Source organism: Trypanosoma rangeli (genome assembly GCF_003719475.1).
Source record: "Trypanosoma rangeli strain AM80 chromosome Unknown Tra_15.4_contig_00180, whole genome shotgun sequence".
In the NCBI taxonomy this organism is placed as follows: domain Eukaryota; phylum Euglenozoa; class Kinetoplastea; order Trypanosomatida; family Trypanosomatidae; genus Trypanosoma; species Trypanosoma rangeli.
The window spans coordinates 1-10,723 of NW_021705913.1; the positions used below are offsets into that span (position 1 = coordinate 1).

At 51.9% G+C, this 10,723-nt stretch overlaps 2 protein-coding genes across 2 annotated transcripts, besides 7 other annotated features; both read right to left on the minus strand.

Annotated features, from left to right (window-relative positions):
* The first annotated feature begins 6 nt into the window (after positions 1-6).
* Positions 7-34: a microsatellite.
* Positions 35-611: 577 nt separating this feature from the next.
* On the minus strand, positions 612-3,113 carry TraAM80_05497 (uncharacterized protein; the record flags this gene model as incomplete). The annotated part of the gene is made up of 1 exon (XM_029382374.1): positions 612-3,113. The coding sequence occupies one exon, from the start codon at positions 3,111-3,113 to the stop codon at positions 612-614; it is 2,502 nt and encodes an 833-aa protein (XP_029237980.1).
* An 84-nt stretch (positions 3,114-3,197) lies between these two features.
* Positions 3,198-3,222: a microsatellite.
* A 547-nt stretch (positions 3,223-3,769) lies between these two features.
* Positions 3,770-3,796: a microsatellite.
* Positions 3,797-3,843: 47 nt separating this feature from the next.
* Positions 3,844-8,703, minus strand: TraAM80_05498 (uncharacterized protein; the record flags this gene model as incomplete). The annotated part of the gene is made up of 1 exon (XM_029382375.1): positions 3,844-8,703. One exon carries the CDS (start codon positions 8,701-8,703, stop codon positions 3,844-3,846), a length of 4,860 nt encoding a protein of 1,619 aa, XP_029237981.1.
* A 1,295-nt stretch (positions 8,704-9,998) lies between these two features.
* Positions 9,999-10,017: a microsatellite.
* Positions 10,018-10,068: 51 nt separating this feature from the next.
* Positions 10,069-10,122: a sequence feature (A-rich).
* A 532-nt stretch (positions 10,123-10,654) lies between these two features.
* Positions 10,655-10,677: a microsatellite.
* Position 10,678: 1 nt separating this feature from the next.
* Positions 10,679-10,723: a microsatellite.

The window sequence follows — 10,723 nt, forward strand, 5'->3', positions numbered from 1 at the left end:
ACACACATATATATATATATATATATATATATATGGTCGAAACCAAAGGCAATCAAAAGGAAGAGGGAAACACATCAACAACAGCCGTTCAAGAAGCCTTCACCAAAAGCAACAACACGAAGAAAAGGCACAACCACCCGGGGGCTACATAAGTGGGAGTGAGACGCACGTTACGTACACGCACATTGAAGGGTATAAAACGTAACCACTGAAGCGTTCACAGGGGCGCGTTACCAAAAAAACGAGATGAGTGAGATAGGAGATGGAGGGAATAGTATCTCATTGAATATCGTACAAACCCCCTTTTTTATCCATTTCATTCCTCCTCCACACCCTCCACCCCCCCACCTTTTTTTTCTTTTTACGCACTGTTTTCCTTCAACGCCACCCTTTTACCCCCCACCCCCACACATTTCTCCCCTCCTTCCCATATTAGTCTTGCTACTGCACCTAGAAACATGCCAAGCGCGGATTTTGCATGGCGTCAAGCAGCCGCGCTCTTCATGGCACTTTAGTCGTATATCTGTGTGCGCTTTGTGAGGGGGCATTGAGTGTGTCTCTACACAAAGAACAAAAAAGAGTGAAGAGGCATCCTAAGCAACCACCACTCTTTACCATTCGTCGTAAACTGGTGAGTTGTTTGAATGCGGATATGCGCCCATAAGAGAACGCGTCTCGTCTTCATCCTCCTGTCTCTGTGTCGTCTCACGAGCAGACGCCGCCCACTGATCTATAGAGGTCGTTCTTGCGTCACCGCCTCGGCTTCTCTTTTGTGGCTCAGGGGTACGAGCATTCACAAAGTGGCGCATGATATAGTTATCCACAGACTTGCGCAGACGGGCCTCGATTTCCTTTGTAAACTGGGCGTTCGCGTTGTTGGCCTGAAGTGACATGGAAAGACCAGTACGCTCCGACTCACTTCGCACGGCTCGCTCAAGGAGTTTCTTCGCAATGAGCTGAAACTGATCCTTGCTGAGCAGTGAGGGTTTCCCGCGGATACCGCGCAGGTACAGTGTTAGCTGCTCAAGTATGGCCCGCTTCGCTGAGGCACGCCAATCATTTCGTGCGCGTCGCTCACTGCCGGTTTTCACATTATTATTATTATTAGTGGTAGTAGCATTGGTGTTAGTATTGCTTAAAGTATCGTCATTGTGATCACGCGCCACGGAGGAGACCCGTGACGACGCTCGAGACGTAGATCCAGCACGGCTGGTCGATCGCCCAGTGCGCCTTCTCCGCCCACCGTCGTAGGCCTCACTGCTTTCCCATACCAATTCCTGAGAGGGGAGGTGAATACTGTGGCTGTACTGCATACTCTGCATCGCGAGCTGCTCTGCAAGCGTATTTCCTTGCTTGATCTCCCCAACGTCCACCGCAAAGGTCGCACGTGGATCAAAGCTTGTTCGCAGCGGCGAGACAAGTGGGGCCTGGAACGTGTCCGCGGCATCATCGGCGTCGTTGGGCATTCCAATGCCTAACATATACGGGTGGCTGCTGCTCGCCTGATACATGGACGTCATCTGCTGCTCCTCTTCGTGAAACTCATGAAAGTTGTAGATATTCTTCGACATGCGTTGTGCTTGTTGCTGTTGCTGTTGCTCTTGCTGCGTGCGGTACAGGGAGGCCAACTGGCTCGCAGAACCCTTCGTCGCAGAAAGACATTTTAGGGCATGCCGTTCCACCTTGGCAAGGCTCTCGGAATAGCGACGTGACACGGGTTGGCTCTCACGACGCGGGTCAAGCACGATCAACTCACGAGACCGCCTCCATTTCTCCATCACACATGCCACTGAAGAGGTGAACCCGATTTTTCCAAGTCCGTGCTGCGAAGCGAGAAGTCGCTCACGGCGTAGCCGCTGTTCACGGTAGCGGCGTGCCAACTGATGCGTCAACTCGCGTGGCATTGCAGTAGAGGCTTGCACATCTAAAACAAACGCCAGAGATGCGTCAGTGAAAGTAAAGACGTTGCCTGCAGCAAAAGTCCCCGTACGCCTGCGTTCACGCCGCTCGGGCGGCTTGTCCTGAAGATGAAGGTGCTTCTTAACGATTTCTTCAATCTCAAACGACGACTGAAGGCGCTCCAGATGACTACGCAAAGCTGCTGCCTCCTCCTCAAGCTGTGCAACGCCATTGTCATGCGCATCCCTTGTGGACTCAGCAGCAACCGCACGGTACTCCGCCTCCACGTCCTGTAAAAGTTGCTGGACGTATGCCACTTCGCCACGCCACTGAAGCAGCTGACTCTCCACCAGGCGAACAAGCTCCAATTCCTGCAGATTCACAATACGATCACTATCCACCGCCTCTGTAAGTGCCACGCGGTAGTAATGACGTATCTCCGCAAGAAAAGGTCCCACAATAGAACCGCCATCCAATGAGGCGGGGTATATATCTGCCTGTCGCTTATTACTGCTTCTGGCATGGCTGCCTCTGCCTCCACTACTGCGTGATGGTGCCGTGATGTTAAGATCCTCCGCCATATCCCTCCAACGACTTCGCTGCTCTTCCTCCTCCTTGTTCACCACATCACTGCTGCCTGTTATGCTGTCGTCCTCTTCCTCCTCCGCATCTTCAATATGATCCTTCTGGCCTCCTCTTTGAGACTGAATCTGCAACACAGCATTCTCTTCCTCCTCGTCATCATTGTCCTTCTGTTGCCTTTCATTCCGTTTATTAGTCTCCATGGACAACATTGCCCCCAACACCATATCCTCCTCTTCTTCCGAACTCCCGCCCACGGCGAGTGGAGCCTCTCTGTGATAATGTATCGTTCGGCCACCCTTCCCCTTCGTCTTTGGGCTGTCCCTCGCTGTCGCCTCCGCGTATTCCTTTGCTGCGTCTTCCTGGGCCGCCGTCTCTGCCCCTGCGATGATTTGCTGCGCCACAAGAACACCCGCCGCAGCGGCTGGATGACTCGTCCGTGACGTGTCGTGCGGATCGTACGGAGAAGTGTCGCCAATCGGCACGACGGCGCCGCTCTCGCTGCCAAGAAAGTACACAAACACATGGCCACTCTCTACTGGCATAGGTGCGTCGTCGTCCGGCACAACCAGCGAGGCGTAGTGCACGTTGTCGTACTTGACCCAGCGAAGCGACTCGGTTGCGGACGACATTTTGACACCGGACGTGGTTTTCTCTGCGACTGACACTTATTCAACTCCCTCCCGTTTGTGGCTTTCGCGCGGGGATGATATGCACCACGCCTACCACCCACCCACCCACAGAAACACAAACAGCCTTCTCCGTTCCCTCCCTATTTTATGCTCCTTGCGCTTCGCAGCAGCCGCCCCACCACCCTCTTCCGCAACCAACTGACGTTTCTTCCTTTTTCGAGCACAGTGTACGATGTTAAGAGTGCAAAAAAAAAGGGGAATAGGGCGGGAAGAATCCAAAAAGCAAAGAAAAAAAACAAAAGCGGAAATTTAAAAGCAAGATTTATGTACAAAACACGGTAATCTTCCACATACCTGCAAGTATAACGTGCAGCAGACAATACAAGAGCAGAAAAGACGCAAAAATAAGGAAATAGAAAAAAAGGGCAACGAAGAAAGCAGACGGAATCACAGCTGCGGCAGACGTAAAAAAAAATATTGAAGGATCCTTAACATGACTTCTTTCCGTGTTTCTTTGTCAGTTTAGGACGCTCTCTTATATGCCTTTAGTGTAGCACACACAACGGCGTGAGACCTAAGACCATATATATATTTCTTCCCTTTTGTTCATTTTTAGTTTCTTTTCCATTCTCTAAAAGCGGTGCGGGCGGAGACAGTTTTTTTTTGTTTTTTGTTTTTGTTTTGAAGACTCCGCCGGCATGCACACAATGACAAATAAGACATTGTAGTGCTACTTTGTTGTTACCGTCGTGTTGTGAGAACTGATACTACGACGACCATCGCTACCCTCATGCTCCTCTTGCTGCTGCTGTTGCGGTTCCTCGCCAACTTTCATGTCGCCTTCGTCGTATTCAGGGATCAGGGCATATTCTATCGGAACCATAAGCACAACCGCCGCATCAATGGCCTCGTCACGCTGTCGTTGATCCGTTAACCACCTCTCAACCTCCTCCACGGATTTGTGCGCCTCAACGGCAATCGCATTGGCGTGGATGCCACGATGCAAGACAAATGCCTGCGGCGAAGCGCGGTATTCGCAACGGCTCACGGGATGCTGATAAACAGGGTTTCCCCGTGGCGGTCGGAAATAGTAAAGCCCATTAGAGGAGCTGAGGTTGCATGTCCAACCGCGCAGGAGCGGTGGAAACGGATGACCGCGTGGTGGGTAGCTGCTGAGTTTGATGAGCCTGCGCTGCAGCTCGGCCACATTGCACGGACTACCGCGTGCACGTTTACGGGAATGATGATGGTGACCGTGACGACGGTGTCCCTCGCTGCTTTCACGTCGACGCCGACTAGATCTTCTGCCGCGATCGTGGCCACCGCGCCGTCCCGCACCTCCATCGGCACGGTAAGTAATCTTCAGCAGCGCCAGAGTGGCCATGTCGAGCGCCTCCACGCGTATTCGCTGATCCCCTAACCAATGTTCCGCCTCTTCCTCTGTGATTTTCACACCACTATCCAAGTAATTAACTGCAGCAACTGCAGATTCTCCCGCAGGTGCTGTGGCCCCAACCTCTTCCTCCTCGGTTTTCTTGGCGGAATTGATATTATTATGGTTATTATTTGCGTACGCAAGGACATCAGCAAGAGTGGTGCTTACACCAGTTTCCCGCAGGAAGGCCTGAGGAGTCGCCATAAACTCTGCCGCATCAGTCGGGTGCTTGTACGTCGCAGTACCTTTGGCGTCCTTAAAGTAATAGTGCCCGTACGAGCGACTTAATGCACTCGTCCAGCCTGTCGGCAGCGGGGTAAACGGATCGCCCAATTGAGGATAGTTGCGCATGACAGCCGTCCACGCCGCCGTCCAGCCTTTTCGTGGGTCAGACGGCTGCCCATCCACCTTTTGCTGTGAGCCTGGATGAGAGGAATGAGAATGAGGATGTTGTTCTGGTGCAGGAGGCGACAAAGCTGATATCACCGGCAGCGTTGGCTGCGCCAACTTCGCCTCCACTCTCTCGTATCGCTTCATCGGTAGAACTGTTGCGAGGTACGCATCCCGCAAACACGTGTACGCTTCCGTCGATCCAATTGCCCGCAGTGCAGTGTCGAGGAGGTTCACAGCGTCCTTTTCTGTCAGCAGGGGTGCGTTGTTGCTGCTGCTGCCGCTGCCGCTGCCGTCAGTGTTGGATGTCTCCAGATTAAGAAGTTTCTGCTCCATCACACGTAGAAAAGCACCACAGGCACGTGCTGTCTCATCACTCAGCACGTGGCTAACGAGGCTCTTCGAGAAGGCCACAAGAACAAAGTAATATTGATCCCGCGTTAAGAATGATTGTGAGACGAATAACAAGTCCACCAGCTCCTTGCCGCCTAGGAGGTTGGCGTTAAGATAGAGACGCAGTAAAGAGCGGTGGACAGCCCCTTCGGCGCTCCAGAGTGTGATCATGGACAGGTGAGAGGTGTCTGCTTTCCGGGATGCTGCGTCTTTCGCTTCCTGCTCAGAGTCTTGTTGCTCCGCTGTCTGCAATGACCGCACAAATGTCTCGAGTGCTTTAGTGGCATCAAGATACGCTTTCGTATCGTTACGCTGTTCTGGAGACATGGCTGCCAGAAGCATGTCAATTGTGTTCCCCACATGCGAGGTGAGTCTTCGTACCACTGTAGCCCTTGCTGTGGATTTAAGTGTCTGCTGAGTTGTCGTGACATGTTCCAACTCTTCCTCTGCACGCATTTCCGCAGCAGCGGCCTGACAATTAATATATTCATGCAGCCAGGAGGCCAAAGGCCCCCAGTGACGCATAATACGCTTCACCAGAGGGTTCTCTGCGGTAGGCTCCGCACGCAACGCCACGGCGACGACGGAGCGCACAACTGCGGCATCCAATAGAAACGGTAACACATATCGTGCCAGGACCGGAAGAAGTTGTTCCGTGTCATGTGACGCTATGACGGACACAAGTTCTGTTCCCTCTGTTGTTGCTAGCAGATAAGGAAGAAGAGCTGATAGCTGCGGACCCTTCGTCCCCTCATTCACGTTGCCCTCCTCCTGTGGCATCCAATCCGCCTCCTCATCGCTGTTAAGCAGACCTGGCCTATGGGCGAGAAGGGCAGATACAATGCGGTGACGACTTTCCCGCATCTCAGGAGTGGAGCTCTCAATGACCTGCTTGAGTTGCAAGTACTCCTCCTGAATAAAAAAAATGAGATCCTTCACTTCGGCACGCACACGAGGTACGGTGGCAGTGCATGGGACACGGGGAAACAATGACGCTGAAACAGTATCCTCCTCGTTATCAGGTGAAGCGACCTGTATAGTGAGGGTTTCTTCCATCTTTTCTTCCGCTGTTGCGAGTGGCAGCAGTGGTGATGAGGACACTGATGGTATAGGGAATATCACTTGCACCAGCTCTACAACCCTTCTAGCCAACTCTTGTGCCCTATCCACCGTGATGATGCGTGGCAGCGGTAGCGGCCCATTTGTTAAGGGGAAGGAGGCCAGAATACCCGGACCATGATGCTGATATTGATTCATGTCGCTGTTTTGATTATTAATATTATTATTTTCGGAGCTGACAGTAACGGGAGCATAAGGACTGCTGTACAAAGGCTGCCCGAGAATAGAAGGCATGACGTTCGCCCCGTCGTGCATAAGGTGCGGATGCAATGGTAACTGCATTGATGGAGCAAACGACTGTGTAACACATGGAAGAGCTGATGACATAGGGTACAAAACATCACAATTCCCAACTACGGACATTGGCGCCCCTTCTGAAAACCAATGCATTTCCAACTGCTGCCGCTGCTGTTGTGTTATTAATCCATTTGAAGTCATAGCCTCATTGTTCATGAGTTCTGGAAGTGCATTAATGTCAGCTTCATCCACAAGTTCAGGATACTTTACAGTTTGCTCGCGTGCTGGCATGTATACGTCTGTGAACGATGGCATTGCACCATACGACAGAGGCACCGTTTGCCCCACCAATTGCGGGTCACTTACGAGTTGCTGTTGCTGCTCTTGTTGCCATGGAAGCAGAAGCGCACCATCGCCATAGTACGGGTACGGCTGCTGAGGTTGCTGCAGGGCAGGTGGCTGCGCATACGTACCGGGCAACGCCACTCCCTCAACAGCCCGATCATAAAGTCCAACTGATTGCGTCACGCCAGTGTACACCGCAGGCTGTTGCTGTTGCTGTTGCTGTTGCTGTTGCTGCTTCTCTACATTCACCTGTTGCAAAAGCTCTGTGATGTCGTCATCTACAAATTCCAGGCGCGCTGCTTCTCGTGTGGACGGCTTGTCGATTCCCTCAAAAATATCAATTTCCTCCTTTGCATTGCGGGTCCACTCCAGTGCGCCACTATTTACCACGCGATTGCCCCCGTCAAGATCGTTGTACTCCTCCACTTCATTACTATCATTATCGTTGGTGTTCTCGTCGACATTATCATAGTCCCCGGCACCAACGTTAGCCGTTCCCTCGACGTCGTTGCCGTTGCCATCACCTCCCAATTCTCGTCGGCCCCGCCCAGGCTCATACATCCTTTGCTCCGTGGTAAACGACCCCCCACTACGTCCAACGAACTCATGCGGGCAGTCTGCCATTGTTACAAGCACTCCACATTGCTCAAAGAGGGTTCGCTGCACCACAAAGGAACAAAAAGGATTCCACAGCCAGGCGTACACTGTCTCTGGACGCCTCACCGCCGCATAGAATACCCCGGGCTCATACCCGGCCAGGACACTGATGTCCTGCGGCGACTGAATTGAACCTAACAGCGCAACAATGTCCTCTGCAGTAATGCCGGTACCGTCGTGCAGCGTCATGTAATAATCCGTCAGACGGAAGGTCGCGTTAGGTAAATGGCTTTTGATGGGGGCACCAAACCCGGCCTGGAGACCGACCTTTGCAAACTCCCCCAGCACCAGCGATGCCAGCTGCACATCACGGCCAAACGTCAGCACAAGCTGCGATAGTTCCGTGCCAATTTTGACGAACCGCAGTGAGGTGATGGCAGTAGAGGCCCGCTGGTATGCTAGAAGATCCATGATATACTTTACGAGACTCTTGGAGTATTCCTTGGTTGTCATTCCCTCCGGCACGCTGTTGTCAAGCTGCAGGACAACGCAGGGTGACGGGGTGATGGGGTGGGTGTACTGAATAGGCTCCGGCGCAGAGGGTGTGAGACGCAACTCCGCGATGGAGGCTGGCAGGTCAGTACGCATGCGTCGCCACTGCGGGGGTGGCGTAATCTGACGGCGAAGAATCATATCGCGGCAGTATTGCAGCACCTCCTCCGCCGATGCCTGCACGAAGAGGTGATCACCAGGCACCTGCGACTGCGGCTGCCCCGTGAAGTCTCCTCCGCCTTCTAGTTGCTGTACTGCGGCCTCTTTCCCGTCATCAGCCACGGTCGTACACTCGCCTGTGCCGTATTCGTTAGTGTTACGCCCGCCCCCATCCGCCGCAGTTCCGTCGCCCGCGTCGCCGTATCCATCGGGCAACGTCGCGTACGTCATCCCCCCCTTCTCCCCGTCTCCATCATTAGTGTTGCCAACCGGGAAGGGCTGTCGTTGCTGCTGTGAACGCTTGAAGGTGTACATGGTTTCTTTGCTCTGCATCAGTGCAGCACAGTTGGCAAACACCAACATCAAAAATAACAACAAAAAATAAGAGAAGATAACATGCAGCTACCACCCGAGCACCCAACGTCACAGCAATAGGAAACCCAAAAAAAAAAGGCATCGGAAAGCATATACGCATATAAGAAAATCGAAATACACAAATACGTAAATAAAAAGCATTGAATCCACAGCCACTCATGCATTTGTTTATTTTCCTCACATATAAACCAAATACACACAAATAGAGACGTAGACGCAGGTATACTATTAAAAAGACAAGAGGAACGGGGAATGGATGGGGATTTCAAGAAGGAAGAAAAACGTATTTACTTACCCATTTACTCATTCACGGATGCCGATTAAGAAAGAAAGAGAGCTAGGCTTAATAATCTCTCATTTTTGTTTTCTTCCTTTTTCTCCTCAACCATAGCCCCATGCATTATGCTGCGACGCGTACATGCGCTTACAAGTCCATTGCACCTGGATTTCTACCGCATCTGTACAAATATTTGGATAAAAATGCAGCCACGCCTGGGAGTCGCGTGCGTGTCCTTTTCGCCCCCCCCCCACCCACCGCGTTTTTATGTGGATCTTCGTTTTCCCCCGCAATTGCACCACTTCCCCCCGCAGCGAAAGTGGTAGAACCTCCATCATAGAGGCACACAGCCACGCCCAAGTAGGCGTACAAGTGGCTACAAAAAAGCCCGAGCCGAATCGTTGGCAGCAGGTGGGCCCTTCCTTATCACTCAAGTACACAACACACCGATAAGAGGATACGTAAATAAAGAGGCAGGAAACACACAATCCACGTCCTCCGCATTCTGCTCTTCCTCCTCTATCTACATCCGGCTCCGGCTTACTTTCATTTACCCCTGGCACAGTAGTACACACGCACCATGGCCACCGTCATGCTTCGCTTCCTTACTCTGGCCACTTCACAGCTCTCGCAACCATCTGTTCATTGCCGCAGTTCCTGCATGCGCACACCGCCACTGCAGCGACACACACACACACGCAAATAGTGAGAGAGAAAAAGGGAGAGGAAATACGAAAAGTGGGGCGTAAAGAAAAAGAATAACAGAAAATGGCTGTGACAGAAAAAAAATATACCACAGCAAACACTGCAACAGGGAATGAGGCGCGCGCATGAATGGAGTGGAGGAGAGGGTGCGTGAGGCAAAGCATGCCTCTCTCGCAGCACGCCGGTGTATGCGTGTTCTCGCTGGGCCGCACACATGCCAGCCCCGCGTGCTGGACAGATATGCTGTCCGCATCGCCCACGCAGCACGTCTCAGTATGCCCCGCAAACGCCAGCGGGCCGCGAGAGAGAGAGAGAGAGAGGTACACGGTGACGGGGGTTGGAGACTCGTATCAACACCAACAGGTGGAGTGAAACCAACCAAACATCAACGAAACAGAACAGCAAACCAAAATAAAACAAAACAACGAGTCAATGAGAAAAATACAAAAACAAACGGTACCTTGTTGTTCGCACTATTTCCCGTGCACAAGAAACACCTCACACTCAACAACAACGCGCACACACAAACTGAAAGACAGAGTGTGTGTGTGAGATAGGACACCAAAAAAAGAGGGATACCTCACTTCTCTCTTCTTTTCTATCCCTCTCTCCCTCCATGCATACACAACTTGGCCGCAATGAGCACCTCTACCAGTGGTGAGGATGTGTAACTGCCAATGCGGTAGCATCCTTTCCCCCCCCCCTTCTGCTTCTCCCTTCCCATTTAATTAAATGCACGATGGCCATGCACCAATCTGACGCCTTACCTGAAGCACCCCACTCGTCTGCAGCCGCGGATGCTCGTGGCTTATCTTTCGTATCTAAATGAAGGCGACACAATGTACACACATCAACTTACAGTTCACACGCTCTTGCACATATTTCCTTCCGAGTCCTATTCCTCTATGCTTCTTCACCCCATGCTACTTCCCACGCAAGATTCTGCTTCATCAGCCTTCTTCCCTCTCTCTCTCTCTCTCCATATATATATATATATATATATATATATATATATATATATATATA